Genomic DNA, 21,317 nt, shown 5'->3' with positions numbered 1-21,317 from the left:
AATGCTTCTTAGCCATTTAGCAGCTCAAGTAGTCAGGAAAAGAAGCTGTTTTATATGACTGATGCCTGCCCATCAATTTAATATTTTCACTTCTACTTTAATGCAACAAGATAATACCAGCTTTGTAAGTTTAGTGGAATATACTGCAAGCTTCTCACATCAGCATTATTTCCATTCTATTGAAGGTCATAGTTTGAGTGATTATTTTAAAATATGATAGGCCCCTTTTTGGCTGCCTATATATAATAGAGAGGTTGGGGAGGGAGAGCACCACAACAGTAGTATTAGAGCCCAGAACTATTTATTTCATCCAGGCTAAAAAAAGTCATTTTGGAACAAAATGGCAGACTCATAAATGTTTGTAGGTTGCAGAATTTAGCAGCTGGTTATGGAGAACTAATGATGGACCTAGCACCACAGATATATAACTTCTTTATAGATGTTATATGGGAATTTCAGATGCCCAGGCACAATCAGTTTTCCCTCAGAGCCTCACATTTTCAGAGTAGTAGTACACTCCATAAGTCTGCAAAATAATTTCTTCTAATTTTACACGTTTATGCCAACATGGAGGGCAGAGATGACTGGGAAGTGATTAGGATAGGTTTTCCAATCTGCCTGATTGATGCATGCATCTACTGGAGCCAGTTGGTGTCTGTCTACCATTATATTCATAAGGCTGTTATCTGATCCAGTGGAAAATGGATGTAGCTCTATGTGTATGGTTGCATTAGCACTGTGTGTCCTGAACTACTGCGCAGGTCGTTCCTCTTTTAATTCTCTACTGTTTAAGTATATGCACACATACAATTGGAATGTGGTTGTTTTGTCAGGAAATATTCAGATATTTTCATAAGTGCTTAGTAACAATACAATTTCATTATCAATGTCTATGACCTTCTGTTTCTAAGTCTAACTTTGTAAAATGTTCGTTTAAGCGCCTGGAGAACACAGTACTCAATCCAGACAGTGCAGATGAAGACCGAATCTTGAGTGTTCGCAGTGGAGAAGGGGAGCGAGACAGACTTACTCCTGTCCCTGCTCGCATTCGTGAGATCATCACCCAGAATCTGAGTAGCGACTCTCCATATAGTAAGTCCATTGTATCCCTTCTGCTTCTGATGTCAATACCTGACCAGAAGGATGGTTTTTCAGATACATTTTGTACTTTATTTAAAACATTATAGGTTGCTTATTTATTCATGTAAGCTTTTATGGATGTACTTTCCTGTAATACTTCCTTCTTGTCCTGCTCTTGCGTTCCATGGATGCAGATTTCCTATATTTTCATCAGCTGTAAGTAACAACTGTTAGATCCTTTAACAAGTTAAGCAAAATCAAGGATGTGTCTTTCTGATATGTATTAAATTGCACGTAAAAGCAAAACTTTTTCATGTAATTTTTAGATTACAGTGTGCAAGGGTTTGAACCTCATTTATCTGTGTCCCTGATGGGGAGCTTCACCCTCTCTGTTTGTCCTGATGACGACAGTCACCAGGACAGAGATTGAGGGAAAAGCCAACAGCTTAGACTTGCCACCAGTGCAAGAGGTGAGGCCAAATTATCAAATGGAAAACGTTCTAGGTGGATGGGGGGGGGGATTCCCAAAACATTGCCAGGTAATACTCACATAATGCTTCCAGATACAGAAGATGTACATGTGGATTGCAGTCATCCTACAGAAAGAAATTCTTTGTTCAATAAAAAATTATTTTAACTGTAGGTTGAGTGTAAAAAAGAGTTTAAATATGAAATATATACATTTAAATGTTATGCATTCATTTATCCAACTAGCAGGCAGAGCTCTTGTGGGTTTGTGGTTCACAAAGACCAATAGTTGAAACTGAAATTTACACATTGAACTGAACCACAGAAGTAGCTCAGCCTTTATCAGACCTTTCTGGCTCCCATCTCATTGGTTAACCTATAGTGGTAATCCTTTGTCATGTATTTAATGTTTATTTTACTTTAAGGATACTCAATATCTTATGTCTATGGGTAGCAATAAAAGTTTTTTCTCTTTCCATTAATTGTTCTGTTTCTTTAGGCTTCACAGACACATCAACTGATTTAAATCTGAAGGAGGAGAACAGATCTCTGCAAGATGAGTTACTTCGCTTGAAAGACCTGCTGGCACTAACTCGTTCTGAACGTGATGACCTCACCATCAAGAACCATGCGCTGAACGAAAAGGTAACCAGGATCAGTACATGCATACAGATGTCCTATATGTACATCCTATGTTTTCTTAGACCAGCTGATTTTTTTTGCGCTAAAAATCTTAAAACATTCTCAGAGGCATCCAGACAAATAGTGCTATCCAAGAAAGTTCTTTTAATGCCCCTTCCTCCACCTTAGTTCTTAGGCCTGATTCCATTGCTAAGGCCTATGTATGCTACTGCTTGCATATTTTTGGCATCGCTAGGGGAGATTTACTACACAGAATCTGGTGCAGCTGTGCGTAGTAACCAATTAGCTTCTAACTTCAGCTTGTTCACTTAAGCTTTGACACTAAAACCTACAAGATGATTGGTTACTATGCACAGCTGCACCAGATTCTGTGTGCACTGTTTTTAGCAAATCTCCCCTACTGTGTTCTTTCCCTTGGACTGTACATGAGTAGGCAGATCTGGAAAGTATTTGGAAACCAGAAGGAGAGGTGGGGGCGCTGCTCTGTGTCAAAGACCTGAGACAGCATTATATCCGTGAGTCATGGAGACAAAGACCTTGACTAGGGAAAGGAATATTATTTAGCATTACACTCCGTCTATGCCATCAGCAAGAAATGCTAATTATTAAGAATGCTAGTGAAATTATAAGCTACATGAGGTCACAATGCCTAGGGGTTATTGTGATTATAATCACTCTATATCAATCTATATACTGTCACATTGTTGTGTTAGATTTAATTGGCACATGAATGGATACCTTAGGAGGGAGTGTCAGAGTCACTAAAGTCAGAAGGTCCTTTGTACTGTTGTACGGTGAGTTTATTATAATGAAATGCTGACATATAATAGGGTTTGCATGCCTCTGAGCAGGGCTACAGCCTTTTTTAATTACAATCTTGGCTGTGGACCTTTTACACTCTTACAGGAATAGAGTGGTGAATGAACGTAGGAATCCCTTGACCTGCAATTTACAGACTCAAGTTCATGGCCAATGAAGAAAAGGAAAGCAGGGAGGGCCTTCAGATTGTTGTTATGAATGTCAGGGTGAAAATTACAGGTGTTCAGAGTCAGTTTATAGTGTTAGTTGTATTTTACTATTAACTATATCCTTAATATGATACTAACGTACCTGCATGTGTGTATGTTTAGTACAGTTTAAAGCAATAACCAAGTTTCTTTCACAATGCCATCTGCATGCCATGCTAATCTTGTCTCAAGCAGAGGCTGAAATTTCTGTTTGTGTGCTGTGTCAGCCTTTGGCAGCCTACTACAAGCCAACACAGTGACAGCAGGGTCCTTGACTGCCTTGTGACCTTGTCCCTGAGAGCAGAGCTTGCATCATTACCTCCAGCTGCATCCCTCCGCTCCCCCCACGGGGCCACATTCCCACCTTCCCGAGCAGAATTAACGCTCTCTCATAACAGCACTAAATAAACTGTCTGGCTGTTAACAACCCAGTGGGAGCATTGCCCTCCCCACAAGCACTTTCCCAGGGACGTGTGATCTCCGACTCCTATCCCTTCCCCCCATAGATCCCTTCTAGCTGCACAAGAGCCGTCAAACTTTCACACTTTCAAAAAGAAATGCTTCTATAGTGACACATTTTATTGGACAACATAAATATTTCTCCACGGATTTTGTTCAGCACGAATGTTTTATATCAGATTGAGAGCTGTCAAGTTAATAATTATTTCCAAACAGTTTTAGTGCCATTTAGCCACTAATTGAACCCCTCAACAATGTTGTTGTATCCTCTGGCACAAAAAGATTAGTGTATATGGCCTGTTTTAAAGGGCATATGTTTTGAAGGACATTTTTTGTTACAAATTGGCTCAGTGGTTTTAGGGCGTATGCTGTGAAAAAATGTAAAACAAACTATAAAGATCACCCCGTCTGTACCTGAGCTTTAAAACTGTGGCAGCATCATGCTAATGGCGCCAGTCAGCTGCTGGCTAAATATCAAAATTGGCTTAACTGGATCTAAACTTACGAATACAGTGAAATAAAAACATACATACAGCTATTCTGAAACATTTGGTGAGGAGGGGGTTTGGCAACAATAGATAACTAGCCAGGCTGTAAACAGATCTAGTTTTCAAGAGGCCATGCAACCAAAGATCTCCAATCAGTTTGTTTAAGGTTCTTTTTAAATTTTTCATCATGCATGAGTGAAAACTCCTATTACTGACTGCAACTAATCATTTTCTTATTACAGTGCCTGTAACATATCATGGGAGCCCTGTTATAGTCTCAAACATTTGTGATTCTAATAACAGCACAATGTCTGAATATTGCGGTAGAACACATATCTTACAATTTTTGGTTGACCAGCAATGAAATCTATGGCTATAATATAGGCTTTTTGGTGCTATATAACAAGACAAGCAGCAACTGAAACAATCATACCTATACCTCTCAGGATCCCTTCAATTATACCTTTTACGTTCACCTTTATTAAACACTGCCAGACTGTGGTGAAGGGAACTCTTTGATCCCCAATATGCTTTGTTCTTTTATGATGCATAAAAATTTAATATGGACTTTACATGTTATGGTTCTGGCACTTTCCTCTTTGCACAATTAGTTCTTACTTAAAGTATATGTAAATCCTCACCTAAAAAAACATACAGTTTAGAATAGAAATGAAAGGTAAAACATTTGTGTATAGATATAAAAAAAATTCTAAATACGTTTTTCCCCCTCTTTTATAAGTGATCACATACCCTCTGTTCTCAGCTGCATAAAGAGCTCAGAGAGGTAGGGGTGGAGAAACAGCAGTGTACTGATCTTTCCAGTGAATAGCTGTGCAGAGGGGGCATGTCAGGACAAATCTGATCATTGGAGAAGAGCTGACCAGGCTGTGCTCTCATGCCTACTGTGGTCAACAATTTTTTAATAGGAAAGCAGATGGACTGGCAGGAACACCAGGAAAGTCACACAAAGGAAGCAATACGAAGAGAACAGGATAATTTTTCCTACAAGTACATGGTACAGCAGGCACTTATCAGGAATATGAAATGCTGAGTTTACGTATTCTTTAAGTTTTACTCGAAAGGTGTCTCCCTGCATTGCTACTCATTAAATAGGTGCTTCCTCACATTGGTGGTCATTGAAATGATGCCCTCTTACATTGGTGCTCATTAACCCCTTCACGCCGGTGCTTCCCAACCCTTTAAGGGGTTTCTGACACTGGGAGGCTGGGGCGGGGTTTAAGGTCATGTGACTGGCGTGATTGGCTGTCATGGCAGTCACATGATGGAAAAGGTCCCGATCACAAGGAGAGATCAGGACCTTTCCGTGGGACACCAACTCATGTGCTGCGAGCGTGCAGGGCGTGCGCTCTCAGCACATGTTTATTTATAAATGGTTTGCAAATATACGGCCGCTCGGTGTCAAGGCCCAGCCACCGAGAGGCCGCATATTTGCATACTGTCGGCATGAAGAGGTTAAAAAAGTGCCTCCTTACATTGGTGGTTGATGTAAAAGTACCCTCTTACTGATGATCAGTAAAAAGGTTCCCTCTTATATTTGTGGTTACTTGAAAGGAGCCCTCTTACAATGGCAGAATGGATAAGACCCCCAATTGGGGTCAGTGGGAGACATGCCACTTTAGATTGGTGGTCAGTGGACAGAATGCCCTGCTACATTGAGAGTTTGTGAAAAGAATGTCCATATATTGATGGCCATTGTAGTCCTACTTTATATTCATGGTTAGTGGTAAGAATTCCCCTTACACTGGTGATCAGTTGGAAAAATTCTTCCCATAAAGAAATTTTCATTGGTGTTAATGGTTGTTTACATTAGAAAACAACAGGAGAGGCTTCACTGGCTTTATGTCTGTGGCTGTGCCAAATCTTGGTGCCACAACTATGTCAGCACCATCAGACAGTAGTTTCATGTGCTACTTCTCAAAGAACCCTGGTAACCCCTGGAGGTACTGTTTTAGTGCACCCAGATTGAAAAGAGCTGCTCTAGCTATTTTTGGGATAATACATGCTGCATTAAAGATTACCAATTATTGTGTTTTATAAATAAATGCTCTGTCAGGCACAGTAAGCAGACCTGTAGACTTAAATTGACAGGTCTGGTGGTCCTGTGATTGGACAATACAAAAGTAGATCAAGTGTGGCAACAATACCAATTCGTAAGTTTCTGTGTGCAACAGTACATTTTTCTGACAATCGGCCTTACTCAGCACATCAGAAACACTGTTTATTATAATATATTTCCAGATGTACACAACCTAGAGAACTGCCTATAAACAATACAGAAGGCTGTCACTACTGACCATATTTGAAATAATGCTGTCATTGTGCAGGACAAATATTCCTACAAACAGTTGACTTCCAAATGATTTGCAGGAAACATTCTCTATGCAGACCAAAATGCCTAGCAATGCAAAAGAAGAGATTTAACAATATGCCACTGTGCTACATAGCAAATAGTGAAAAAAAGGAACAGAATTATTTTATAGGATGCAGATTTTACATTTTCTTTGGTGTATGTATATTTATGAATGACATTTTCTTTAATGCACCAATGCATTTAATTCTAGAGGTTTTCGGAGAAACAACAAAATGGTTGTATCAGCAAGAACATAATAAGTCAGTTATGCCTTTTTATCCCATGGTTGAGTCAGGTTGATGTGATCCCATGGGGACCAGTTACTCCACACAGTGACTTGCTCATTCAGCATTCATGAAGCTAAAAGGACAGTGAGTTAGCATTGCCTTATAACAGGGCCACAGTGTGTGAGCAACAGAATTCTCTCTGGAGCAGCCACTCCTACAGATCACTTCCAAATGTTAGCATGAATAAATACTAAACCTTTTGCCATGTGTTATTCTGTTTACAGAGTACATATAGGGGAATGCTTATAAAAGGATAAAATCATATATATTGTGTCATTTGTTTCATGGGAAATTTAACTTCCAATATTCAGCTGCCTTTTCTCGAAGCTGTTATGTCGCCATAGATCTGGTGTTATCTCTTATTTTCCGTAAAGTGATGGCAGAGAAGGACCTTTCGTTAAAGTGTCATTCAACCTTTTTGGTAATACCAGAGAGTTTGATCATCTAACGGTTTCTTATGTGTGTAGGCAACTTTGGCAGTAAATTATCTGTGCCATTTTTATTCAGTCTAATCTTTCTAGTGCATATTTACTTTGCAAAGTTAATTTTCATTTGACTAATGCAGGCCATAGACGGGTCAAACATCGGCCGATTTTTCAAAAAAAAAAACCCCGAAAAATCAGTCGCTCGGTCGGCCGACGTTACCACCAATGGTAAAAAAAATCGGCCGACAAAATCATAAAGTTCACCCTATAACTTCTGTCCCTTGCAGGTCACGGCTCATGCGTGGATTTTTTATCAGTAAAACGATCGGCCGATTTGCCCATCATTGCCGGAAAAATCGGCCGATCGTCACAATCGGCCGCGAATTTTCCAACATGACTGATGAAAAAATTGTGCGAAAAATGGCTGACCAATTAACCCACTAACACTGCGAAAATTGGCCGATTTTTTTTTTGGCCGAAAAATCGGCTGATTTTTAACCCATCTATGGCCGGCATTAGGGCTCATTCACGCCATGATGCAGTTTTTCTGCACGCTTTCTGCAAGGCCACATCAAAATCAATTGTTCTGCATGTGCCCTGTTCTTAGCACAACACTAGTATCACATGCAGATCTGTGCAGGAACCTGCAAACTGTCTAAAACCCATTGAAACTGATGTCTCTGCAAGTGAAATCTGCGTGTCAGTTTCCATCAGTTCTCATGCACGTATGGTGTGAACGAAGCCTAAGTGAATGAGGTTAAATTAGGTAAAAATTCTCCTTGCAAATAATTTTTAAATTTTCAAAGAAATTAAAAAAAATAATTTTTGCTTACACATTATTGGATGATTGAAGTCATCACAGCTTCACCTAATTCACTAAGCTAAGTGAAACTTTCCTGTGATTTCTGTCTTCTACTATAAAATACACAATGAGTTTGCTGTCTATTGAATACTCAAAAAATCAGAGCATTAACGCAGGATTCTGTTGTTTATGTTCACATCCACACTTACCAGATACCTACTTAACATTTTTGTTTAATACTTTTACATACAGTGCAAAGTTGCTATTTTCTACTGTGACTGCCATTAAGGATTTGTAGTCCGTGATTTAGATATGTACATTTTGCAAACTTGTTTATGTTCACCTCTTGACAGCTGGAACAGATGATGAGATCTGGAGAGAGTGAAACGGTTTCAGAACTGAGAAGACGCTTCCAGGAAGAGGAGATGGCTTATAAACGCAAACTGGCTGCCTACCAGGAGGGGCAGCAGAGGCAAGCTCAGCTAGTACAAAGATTACAGAATAAGGTAGCCACTCATAATACACTTCTGTTTTTCCATTTTTTTTATAAAACAGTAACTGTTCATATTTGGATGTACATTGATTTGACCAAGATTAACAACTATGCTAAGATGAAATGGTAATCATGATGAGATAGAAGATCAGTAATTTTGATGTGATGATGGGTTATAATGAAAAGAAAACTGATGATCAGTGATGATGAACATTTTATGGAGTCTCAGCAGTCATGGTAAAATGGTATCAGATTTCCAGATTACCTCATATGATGAAAAAATAAATGACCTGTAGTCATGCTAACTTTAGGCTCAGTACACATGATAGCTTTATAGAGAGTTAGTATTATGCCTAGTAACCACAATAAAAATATGGTGGGTTCGTATTCATGATAAATACAGCCAGTAGCCAAAATAAAATTGAAATTAAAAACCTTTGTACAACTGGTACAGATCTTCTGCAAAATGTAAAGCAGAAATGAGATCCCTTGAGTATGTGTGTGCTAGGTAGGGGGGCTTTTGCCATAATGTGATGACAGGTCCAGGTTAGCTGTCCCTGTTCTATCCCCCACCCCCACCAACTTCTCTGCTGCATCTTCTGGGGCCCACATCACTGCTCATCTTCCTTTGCGTGATTACTCAAGATGTAAGTCGTGCACATGCTGAGAATGAGGTCGGGTTTACATTGCATGGTGCACATACACAGAAAAAATTATTTGCTGGGTGTCCAGGTAAGAAGTTTTTTGGTCAAAGAGAATTTGCATGTCTCTTCTGCAAAAAACACTTAACTCGTAGCATTTTTTTTCTTTCTGGCCTTCTGTTCCACTTTAAACAAATGTCTTGCCACACACCCTGCATTGCTGGTGGACATGCACATCAGCATAAACCATAGAAATACAGAAAGGAGCACCATACCAAAAACAGATGATAAAAATATGTTGGTGAAAAAGTTATATACACTGCTCAAATTAAAGGAACACTTATTAATCAGAGTATAGCATCAAGTCAACTAATCTCTTGGGATATTGATCTGGTATGTTAAGTAGCAGAGGGGGTTGTTAATCAGTTTTAGCTGCTGTGGTGTTAATTAAATTAACAACAGGTGCGCTAGATGGGCAATGAGACGACCCCCAAAACAGGAATGGTTTTAAAGGTGGAGGCCACTGACATATTTTTCACCACTCATCTTTTCTGACTGTTTTTCACTAGTTTTCCATTTGGCTATGGTTAGTGTCACTACTGGTAGCATGAGGCGATACCTGGACCCTGCAGAGGTTGCACAAGCAGTCCAACTCTTCCAGGATGGCACATCAATACGTGCCGTTGCCAGAAGGTTTGCTGTGTCTCCCAGCACAGTCTCAAGAGCATGGAGGAGATTCCAGGAGAGAGGCAGTTACTCTAGGAGAGCTGGACAGGGTCAAAGAAGGTCCTTAACCCATCACAGGACCGGTATCTGCTACTTTGTGCAAGGAGGAACAGGATGAGCACTGCCAGAGCCCTACAAAATGACCTCCAACAGGCCACTAGTGTGAATGTTTCTGACCAAACAATCAGAAACAGATGTCATGAGGGTGGCCTGAGCGACCAATGTCATCTAGTGGGCCCTGTGCTTACTGCCCGGCACCATAGAGCTTGATTGGCATTTGCCATTGAACACCAGAATTGGCAGGTCTGCCACTGATGACCTGTGCTTTTCACAGATGGGAGCAGGTTCACCCTGAGCACATGTGACAGATGTGAAAGAGTCTGGAGAAGCCATGGAGAACCTTATGATGCCTGTAACATTGTTCAGCATGACCATTTTGGTGGTGGGTCAGTGATGGTCTGGGGAGCCATATCCATGGAGGGACGCACACACCTCTATAGGCCTAGACAATGGCACACTGACTGCCATTTGGTATCAGGATGAAATCCTTGGACCCATTGTCAGGCTCTACGCTGGTGCAGTGGGTCCTGGGTTCCTCCTGGTGCACAACAATGCCCGGCCTCATGTGGCAAGAGTATGCAGGCCATTCCTGGAGGATGAAGGAATTGATACCATTGAATGGCCCCCACGCTCTCCTGACCTAAATCCAATAGAACACCTCTGAGATATCATGTTTTGGTCCATCAGACGCCGTCAGGTTGCACCTTAATACCCTGGTTCAGATCTGGGAGGAAATACCCCAGGACACTAAGTTTTACCAGGTGGATTTTTAGGCCTTTTTAGATCAGATTAGACGTGAGGTGATTTGAGCTGCAGGTTGTCCCAGTTTTTACTCATTTGTTCTTTGTATCTGCTATAGTTTTGTCGCTGTTGTCCTTTTCTTTCAAAATAGCTCAACTTGTTAACCAGATGGACATAAAACATTAAAATGATCTCATACAATTTAAAATCCAAGATAGATGCCTTTCATTTGACATAGTCACCATGGATCAGCAAATTGCCACCAGAACAAACAATGAGCCCTTGTTAGTGCTATATGATTCTCTAGTTCCTCCTTTCCTGCTATATCGAAAAAGATTTTTATTGAGTTTCCCCCAATTGTATTTATTATTGATGTGATTGGATATAAACACCCTGCTGTAATCATTCCAAACTACTTGACAGTTTTCGTAACCTTTCCTTAGCTGTTACTTAAAATGAAACTTAGCTCTCTCAATCAACAATGACTATTTTGAATCCTTATCATATATACTTGTTTTAAACTGTTTTTTACATTTCTTTAGTTACTTCCTGGTTTCCATGCCTTGGCAATTGATGTCATGAATACCAGGAGTCTTGAGGATGGGAGGTGTGGTTTTCTTAGCCAAGCACACCCTCCTGCCTGCATGTCTGAGTTAAGGGCAGACAGATTCCAGGAAGTAACTGCTACATGAATCATCTATCCTTACTCAAGATGTCCACAGCCAGAAATACTAGGGGGTGTTTTTAAGACATGGAATTGAAGGAATTTCTCTTACTTATTACAAAAGTATAGCTAGAAAGGTCCAATGCCTAAAGTCTTGTTGCCTATAGTGTTCTTGAGAATGGATTGCTGTCCCCAAAAACTCAGCAAGGGGGTAGACTTATGGTACTTTCATGTTAAGATAAGTGCCATGTATTACAGTGAGGAACAGAGGTATTTGAACACCCTGCAATTTTGCAAGTTCTCCCTCTTAGAAATCATGGAGGGGTCTGAAATTCACATTGTAGGTGCATTCCCACTCTGAGAGACAGAATTAAAAAAAAAATTCAGGAAATCACATTGTATGATTTTTAAAGAATTTATTTGTCTTGCACTGCTGAACATAAGTATTTGAACACCTAAGAAACAGCAAGAATTCTGGCTCTCAAAGACCTGTTACTGTGCCTTTAAAAAGTCCACCTCTACTCCACTCATTAATCTAACTTAGTAGCACCTGTCTGAGCTCTTTAAAGACACCTGTCCACCCCACAGTCAGTCAGGCGCCAACTGCTACCATTGGCAAGACCAAAGAGCTGTCAAAAGACACCAGAGACAAAATTGTGGACCTCCACAAGGCTGGAAAGGGCTACGGGGCAATTGCCAAGCAGCTTGATGAAAATAAATCAACTGTTGGAGCAATTGTTAGAAAATGGAAGACGACTGTCAGTCTCCCTCGGACTGGGGCTCCATGCAAGATCTCACCTCGTGGGGTATCACTGATAATAAGAAAGGTGAGGAATCAGCCCAGAACTACAAGGGAGGAGCTGGTCAATGACATTAAGAAAGATGGGACCACAGTTTCAAAGGTCACTGTCGGTAGAACACTACGCCGTCATGGTTTCAAATCATGCATTGCACGGAAGGTTCCCCTGCTCAAGTCATCACATGTCCAGGCCCGTCTGAAGTCTGACAATGACCATCTGGATGATCCAGAGGAGGCATAGGAGAAAGTCATGTGGTCAGATGAGACCAAAGTAGAACGTTTTGGTCTAAACTTCACTCGTCGTGTTTGGAGGAAAAAGAAGGATGAGTTTCATCCCAAGAACACCATCCCTACTGTGAAGCATGAGGGTGGTAACATCATGCTTTGGGGGTGCTTTTCTGCGAAGGGGACAGGACAACTGCACTGTATTAAGGAGAGGATGAATTGGGCCATTTATTGTGAGATTTTGAGAAACAACCTCCTTCCTTCAGTCAGAGCATTGAAGATGGGTCGTGGCTGGGTTTTCCAACATGACAACGATCCGAAGCACACAGCCAGGATAACCAAGGAGTAACTCCGTAAGAAGCATATCAAGGTACTGGCGTGGCCTAGCCAGTCTCCAGACCTAAATCCAATAGAACATCTTTGGAGGGAGCTGAAACTCTGTGTTGCTCAGCGACAGCCCCGAAACCTGACAGATCTAGAGGAGATCTGTGTGGAGGAGTGGGCCAAAATCCCTGTTGCAGTGTGTGCAAACCTGGTCAAGAACTACAGGAAACGTTTGACCTCTGTAATTGCAAACAAAGGCTTCTGTACCAAATATTAACACTGATTTTCTCAGGTGTTCAAATACTTATGTTCAGCAGTGCAAGACAAATAAATTCTTTAAAAATCATACAATGTGATTTCCTGAATTTTTTTTAACAATTCTGTCTCTCAGAGTGGGAATGAACCTACAATGTGAATTTCAGACCCCTCCAGGATTTCTAAGTGGGAGAACTTGCAAAATCGCAGGGTGTTCAAATACTTCTGTTCCTCACTGTACATCTCATTTGACCTTGCTCTGGATGATCATATTCAAAAATACACAACACTAAAAAGACCTTTGTACAGCTGTCTAATGTTTCCTTTTCTTTGTTACAAATAAACAGTTAGCATATTACCTGAATCCAAAATAAATAAACTGGTTGTTCTTTTTTCTATCAAAGAATCATTTTATCATTTATGCGGTATTATGTGTATTGTGGTGATTGTATAATAATGTTCATAATGACAAATCTGTTCATTTTGTAGGTGGGTGAGTGAGTATAAAACTTTAAAGTGGACCTACAGTTGTACTCAAATGTTTGCACCCTTAGAGAACTGGTACAGTATGTACCATTTTTAAAGAAAATATGAGTGAGCAGGCAAAGCACATTTCTTTTATTTCTTATGGGATTCATATTTAACTGTAGGTCATAACAGAATGGCACAATCATAAAAGAAAACAAGGCAACTCAAGATTCCATGTGCCTTTGGAGCTCACACACCCACAAAACATCAGTGAGCCACCACCATTCTTCACAGTAGGGATGGTATTCTTGTCACTATAGAGCTTGTGGACCCCTCTCCAAACATATCGCTTACGGTTGTGACCATAAAGCTTTATTTTGGTCTCTTCACTCCAAATTACAGTGTGCCAGAAGTTGTGAGGAGTGTCAAGGTTTTGTCGGGCACATTGACAAGAGATCCCCAAATTTTTCCACTTGCTAACAAGTGATTGAACAGTACTGACTGGCATATTCTAAGCTTTGGATATTTTTTTATATCCTTTTAAAGTTCCATTACCTTGTTACACATGTCTTTCAACAGTTCTTTTCTGCTTCCTATGGTTGAGTATCTAGCCTGCTCAGAGCATCCACATTAGAGCTAACAAACTCATTGACTATTTATACACAGACACGAATTGCAATTTAAAAAGCTACATAAGTGGGAATGTGAGAAACCTTTTAACTGCCATTTTAACCTGTGTGTTTCACCTTGTGTGTCTGTACCAAGGCCAAACATCCCAGGGTATGTAAACATTTGATCAGGGACATTTGGATGATTTCTGTTATCATTATATTTTAAAAAGAAGCCAAACTTCTGAATGTGATAATAAATGGATTCATATGATCACTATGCTTAAATAAAAAAATAAAAAAATTTTTGGCATGATCAGTCATGTTTTCAGTATCAATGCCACAATTTCACGATTTCTGCCAGGGTATGCAAACTTTTCAGCACAAATGTGTGAGTAATGTCTAAAAGTAAACAATAAACAGTCCCATGGGTGGCTGCAAAATATATATAAGAATGAAATAAAGTGTTCAAAAAATCTTTCATGGTAAAGATAAATATAGATATGTATACATTAATGTTTTTCCATAAACTCTTAAAAAAAAAAAAATATATATATATATATATATACAGTGGGGATCGAAAGTTTGGGCACCCCAGCTAAAAATTTGTATTAATGTGCATAAAGGAGCCAAGGAAAGATGGAAAAATCTCCAAAAGGCATCAAATTACAGATTAGACATTCTTATAATATGTCAACAAAAGTTAGATTTTATTTCCATCATTTACACTTTCACAATAACAGAAAACAAAAAAATGGCGTCTGCAAAAGTTTGGGCACCCTGCAGAGTTAATATCTTGTACTGCCCCCTTTGGCAAGTATCACAGCTTGTAAACGCTTTTTGTAGCCAGCCAAGAGTCTTTCAATTCTTGTTTGAGGTATCTTTACCCATTCTTTCTTACAAAAGTCTTCCAGTTCTTTGAGATTTCTTGGCTGTCTGTCACGCACTGCTCTTTTAAGGTCTATCCATAGATTTTCAAGGTCAGGAGATTGTGAAGGCCATGGCAAAACCTTCAGTTTACGCCTCTTGATGTAATCCCCCGTGGATTTTGAGGTGTTTTTAGGATCATTATCCATTTGTAGAAGCCATCCTCTCTTTAACTTCAGCTTTTTCACAGATGGCATCAAGTTACCATCCAAAATTTGCTGAAATTTCATTGAATCCATTTTTCCTTCTACTCGTGAGATGTTCCCTGTGCCACTGGCTGCAACACAACCCCAAAGCATGATTGATCCAACCCCATGCTTAACAGTTGGACAGAGGTTCTTTTCATTAAATTCTGTGCCCCTTCTTCTCCAAACATACCTTTGCTCATTCCGGCCAAAAAGTTCAATTTTAACCTCATCGGTCCACAGAACTTGTTTCCAAAATGCATCTGGCTTGTCTATATGTTCATTTGCAAAGTTCAAACGATGATTTTTGTGGTGAGGACGTAGAAGAGGTTTTCTTCTGATGACTCTTCCATGAAGACCATATTTGTAGAAGTATCTCTTTATAGTGGAATAGTGTACCACAACTCCAGTGTCTGCCAGATCTTTCTGGAGGGATCGTGCAGTCAAACGTGGGTTTTGAATTGTTTTTCTCACAATCCTGCGAGCTGTTCTGTCTGATATTTTTCTTGGTCTTCCAGATCTTGCTTTAACTTCCACTGTTCCTGATGACTGCCATTTCTTAATTACATTTCGAACAGAGGATATTGACATCTGAAAACCCTTTGCTATCTTCTTATAGCCTTCTCCAGCTTTGTGAGAGTCAACTATTTTCAGTTTCAGTTTTCTAGACAACTGCTTAGAAGAACCCATGGTGCTGATTGTTGGGGCAAGGTCAGATGAATCTGGGCATTTAAAACCTTTGAGATTGACATCACCTGGTCTTCCCAGCCGATGATTGAGAACAATCCATGACACTGGCAGGTCTCAGCTTGGCAAAGGGGGCAGTGCATGCTATAAATTCTGCAGGGTGCCCAAACTTTTGCAGACGACATTTTTTAGTTTTCTGTTATTTTGAAAGTGTAAATGATGGAAATAAAATCTAACTTTTGTTGACATATTATAAGAATGTCTAATCTGTAATTTGATGCCTTTTGGAGATTTTTCCATCTTTCCTTGGCTTCTTTATGCACATTAATACAAATTTTTAGCTGGGGTGCCCAAACTTTCGATCCCCACTGTATATATATATATTACTACCAGCACTTCCCATTCATAAACAGTTCAGGCAACTCTGTTTTTCAGCTGCATTTTGGGAAATTGATGTCATGTGGCTAATATAACCAGCTCCCCTCCTTAGTTATACAGAAAACAGTCTTTCATAAAGACAGCATCCCCTGGCTTTCTTTGGTCTAATTGTGTTCTGATGTTTGCAGTTCTAAAATGCCTGCCTTATACCTTAGGTGTTATAACCTTGTCAATAATTTTGAACAAAGCAGCAGGAAAGTATCTTATGACACATCTTTTTATAGTTGTCTACTCCGGTCTTTCCCCTATGTTCATATTGTCATAGTGATGAGGAAAGGACCTTTTTTCAAGATGTTTCATAGGAAATAGACAATGCATGAATGAGACCATTAATGGCACCATCAGTCTCACAAGACGCACTTGGAAGGCAGTGAGTTGCCTAAAAGTGCTAGGGTATCTTTTACATTGACCTTCAAAAGGTAAAACGTTTTTGCCAAATCTGTTGCAATTTGGTGGGTCATTAAATGTTGGCTCTTAGACATTTGGTTTACTGAAATCTGTATTGATAAAGATTTGTCTGCATCATCTGTCATTGCTGATCTCTCCCTCTGAAAAATGGAGTTGTCTCGCTGATTACATTTCTGCATGCTTGTTCCAGAGTACTGATTCAAAGGGTTTTGAAGCTGGGGTCAGGCAGGTTACTAACAATCAGAGGGGGGTCAGTAATGACAGCCTACATATTTCTTGTTATCCAATAAACACTTGTTCTGACACTAATATGCTTAATTTGCAGGTATTACTGTACAAGAGTAAGTGTGGAGAAATGGAACAGAAGCTCCTTGAGAAAACCTCAGAGAGTGAGCAACAGAGACTGTCAGTAAGTATTCAGTGGAGGCTGATTTTTTGCAACTGAAGATCCATGTTTTTAATGATCGTATTAGCCAGTCAGAGTCCACTTATTTGGCTGCATCTCTACATCTGGCAATACTTTAGTGCTAAAGTTGTTATAAATCAGCCCAAAGTTCTGATTACACCATGGCCATATTTACCCAAATAAGGCACTTCTAAAAAAAAGTATAATAAATCCAGCAATTAGAAATCAGTATCATACTTCTGTCTTCCTTTGAAACTAACACTCATATACAGAATATTGCAGGATACCATATATGTAATAAAGCAAGTAGTGTATAAGTGATCATTGGCCTTTAAATGTTTATCATGAGGAAATATGGGGATTGCACAATCAACAGATGTGATCACTGCATTGTAATATTATATTAGCAGATTCTGAGGGAGGTTGAATTTCCTGAGCAGGCGCAGGAAATACATCCTTTTTGGCTTTTTTGAGGACTGTCAATATTGTATGTCTGCTTCAGGTCCTAACTGGCTATATCCATGAGGTGGCTGGACTCTCACCTGCTAGAACAGCATTAGGCTTAATCTTGCCTGCTAGCATCCAAAATGTATGTTGCAGCTCCCAGTATGCATGGAAAGAACAGTATAATATACCATCAAAAGTGGCGTCCTCAACTAACATGTAAAGCAGCTCATGGACAACTGTGTCTCCTTTCCATACGAACTGAGCAAACTGGACCATTATGTTGGTTTAATACAAAGAAGAGTGGAAACAAAGCACATTTTACCAAATTTACCAAGTGATCTTTTAGATTCTTTGCTCATTGGGCTGTTACTAGGGGGTCTAGGTTCCACTATGTCTGGTACTTAGCCATGAGAATGTGCCAATGCTTTTGAAAAATTTTATGTAAAGCATCCCAATGTGCACCATAGAATGTAATGATAAAGAATACGGTGTCCTTGGACCTTCATTTAACTGCACTCCTTTGTACAAGGTCTCGCCTGTCCTCATTGAGGGCTACTGTCCCTCAATAATCTATATTATCCCCTTTTCAGTGCTATTTTTTTATCTGTTATTTTCAAGCTTGTTCAATTATATTTTTTCTCAACTATCATCTCCATCACATATAAACCATGGGCAATGTACTCAATCTGCCATTTTATCAGAACCCTTTCATTATGTAAATATCCAGAGGAGACAACTCTTTTTCTGAAACCTCTGGGTAAATCATACCTATACTAATATAAGACTCCAAGGTGCACACATCCCATTTCTATCTTGGATGACGTGTAGTCAGACTGTTATGAGCCTTGAATAATGTTTTAATTTCATCCTTTTCACAGTTCTATCAAACACGGTTTTCAGTTTTTCCTCTACCTCCTCCTAAAGGTCACAACATGGCAAAACAATTCCCACTGTAAATGTATATTAGGCAAAAAATGACAATGTTGTCAGCCAAACAAGCACCATACACTCCTGTACACAGACAGAAAAAGGTACCGACCAATTAACTGCATATAAAGTAAAAGGGGTATATGTGCAAAACTCCATTCTGGGAACTAGAGTGTACTAATTGCTTATATCCATGAGATGGCTGAATGCTCACTTGTTAGCTAATCTTGACTACAAGCATGCAGATGTAATGCAAGGACTCTTGTCTGCCCTAGACTGATTAAATTACTAAAGGGTCAACAATCCTAGCTGTTAAAAAAAAAGAAAAAGAAAAAAAATGCAATTTTTATTAAGAAGCTGACAGTGCTAAAAAAAATGTGCATTCTTGATATTTCCCTGTAAAAGGATCTGTGTTTTTATGAATGTGTATTTTTATTACATATATTTGATGTACAACTAGCCATTTTAAAATAATGGAATTTCTGGCTCTGGCTCTTTTCTTGTAAAAATTCATAACACATTATTAAAGGGTGCCATGTAGTTTTGTGTGCTTTTGTATGTTTAGTTTTATTTTTCTGCTTACTTGTATGTAATTACTCCAAACAATTATCTGTGCATTTTACTGTATTCACTTTTGTTTCTATGGGCCCAAAAGGCACAATGAATAAAAGGCAGATAGGCTGCATGGTAGCTCAGAGTTATGTATAGGCCTGGCTGACTTCTTTTAAAATTTCATGCTAGCCTTGGAGGGTGGGACTAATTCTTCTAGCTCTGTGGCATCCAATAAAAACCCTCTTTTTTCCTAGTGACCAATCAGGTTACATCTTTCCCCCAGTCCACTGGCTGCACTGCAGCCAATAAATGTCATTCTCTGTATTCTCTTCTTAGATTGTCATTCTCATGGCAGGGAGGGAGAAGCAATTTATGCACTGCGAGAGCAATGCTCTGCCTAGTGGCTTAAAGGGGCTACTGAAAGGCATTACATTATCTACAGTTGTAGTACGTGGTTACATTGTATGGCTGGAGTTGTGAACAATGGTTGGTCCTTTTAATACTAAGGACCTACCATGGAAGCAATAGGAGTGACCAGTAACTGCAGTGTCCATGCAAACTAAAGCCGGCCATACATGGATCGCAATTCGTCCAATCCAGAGTCAAACTATATCTAAAACAATTATTTACATTTTGTATTGAGTCGGAAAAATCCATTTTTGGTCTTTCTATGTTACATTGAAAAGATTTCCCTTCACTTTCTGTCCCATAAACACAACAGGAAATGAGAAGAAATCCCTCCTTATGCAGGCCATAGACAGTTTGTTTACCAGCTGATTTTTCGTCCGAAAGAATAATCGGCTGATTTTCGCACTGTTAGTGGGGCAATGGCATCGGCCGATTTTCGCGGTTCCTCCTCATTTCTTTTATCACAAATTTGTGAAAAACGGCCAATTTTTGCAATCATTGGTGGCAGCAGAACGACCGATGTTAAATTTTTTGGACCAAAAATCGGCCAATAAACGAACTGTCTATGGCCTGCATTAGACAGGTGCCACCAGAACAGGTGTCCCCCAGCAACCTTCAGAACAGGTTGCTGTTTTGAAGATACCCATAAAATTTCCAACGCCCAATCACTTTCTGTCCCAGCAACAATGTTCACCAGGAAAACCAGAGATGGTGAATAGGGACACATAAACAATAGACATGTTATGGTGGCTTAAGCACTTCCACACTTTTGTCCAAAATTAAAAAACGTTTTGGCTTTAGATATACCTTGATATTGTTTCTCGCATTAACATCAAAATTTCATAATGAAGCATAAGGAATTTTATTGTTGGCACTTGGTTAAATCATAGGCCTTATCAGCATAGCTAATAATTGTCAAAGTGTAAACATGGACATTTCCTGTTATTGTTACACAAAGCTGCATAGTCGTTCCTGTAAGTCAGTTGGAGGTTTGAGACGCCTATGAGTGATGGAGGGAAATACTGCATTATTGACGTTTTACACAGAACATGTTCAGCCCATGTTTTTAAAATGCTAGGAATGTGAAAAATATTTAGGAATAACGTGCTAAACAAGTCTGAATTGGTCTTTCAATTACTAAGTTAAAAACAATGTTTACTATTACATTTAAGCAGCTTTGGCACCGTATTTGTGCTGCTAAGCATGTCTTGTTTAAATCCTCTCCAGCCCATTCCTCTGGGCACCTGTGGTGGCTGGGAATACTTATTAACATGCTACAGCCGTGTACCTTTTGTCTTCTCTTGTATTATGTGTTGAGTTGGAATGCCTCTTTCCCACCGCTGGGATGCAGGTGTGTGCAACTTTGTGATTCTTGGAGATGAAAAAAAAATGGAATTTGATTCTTTTTACTTGCCTCTCCTTAAAAAGAATGTTACAGTTGTGATGTGTCACAGAAAGGCTAAAAAAAAATGTAGATTGCTAAATGTAACTGTAAGTCTTTTTCATTTAATTTCAACATTAAAATTGTGTAGACTTAAAGTATATGTAAACCCTCACCTTTTAAAACAACCCATTCAGTTTAAAATAGAAATGAATGGTAAAACCTTTGTGTAGAGATATTAAAAAGACATTATAAATACCTTTTTTCCCCCTTTTTATAAGTGCTCGCATACCCTCTGTTCTCAGCTGCGTAGAGAGCTGGGGGTGAAGAAACAGAAGCACGCTGGTCTTCCCAGTGAGTGGCTGTGCAGGAAAGGGGAGGAGGTGTGTTAGCACAAGTTTGATTATTTGAGGAGAGTAGGTTGAGTTCCCAACTAGAGAACTGGCCACGTTGTGCTCTCCTGCCAAGTGTCGTCAGTTTTTTGATAGGGACTGGCAGGAACAAGAGGGAGTTCATAC

At 39.5% G+C, this 21,317-nt stretch overlaps 1 protein-coding gene across 1 annotated transcript in view; it reads left to right on the top strand.

Moving 5' to 3' along the window:
- CROCC2 (ciliary rootlet coiled-coil, rootletin family member 2) overlaps nt 1–21,317 on the top strand; it is a 158,310-nt gene that overhangs the window by 40,069 nt on the left and 96,924 nt on the right. Inside the window, exons 2-5 of the mRNA XM_089665869.1 lie at nt 939–1,092; nt 2,048–2,193; nt 8,383–8,535; nt 17,004–17,087. Of these exons, the coding sequence (XP_089521995.1) occupies nt 939–1,092; nt 2,048–2,193; nt 8,383–8,535; nt 17,004–17,087 (537 nt within the window). The remainder of the gene's footprint in view (nt 1–938; nt 1,093–2,047; nt 2,194–8,382; nt 8,536–17,003; nt 17,088–21,317) is intronic.

The sequence above is a fragment of the Staurois parvus genome, unplaced genomic scaffold (genome assembly GCF_062004578.1).
Source record: "Staurois parvus isolate SC_StPar_1 unplaced genomic scaffold, SC_StPar_1.0 ptg000049l, whole genome shotgun sequence".
Taxonomy (NCBI): Eukaryota; Metazoa; Chordata; class Amphibia; order Anura; family Ranidae; genus Staurois; species Staurois parvus.
The sequence above is the reverse complement of the archived record's forward strand: the minus strand, read 5'-3'. Positions and strand labels throughout refer to the sequence as shown.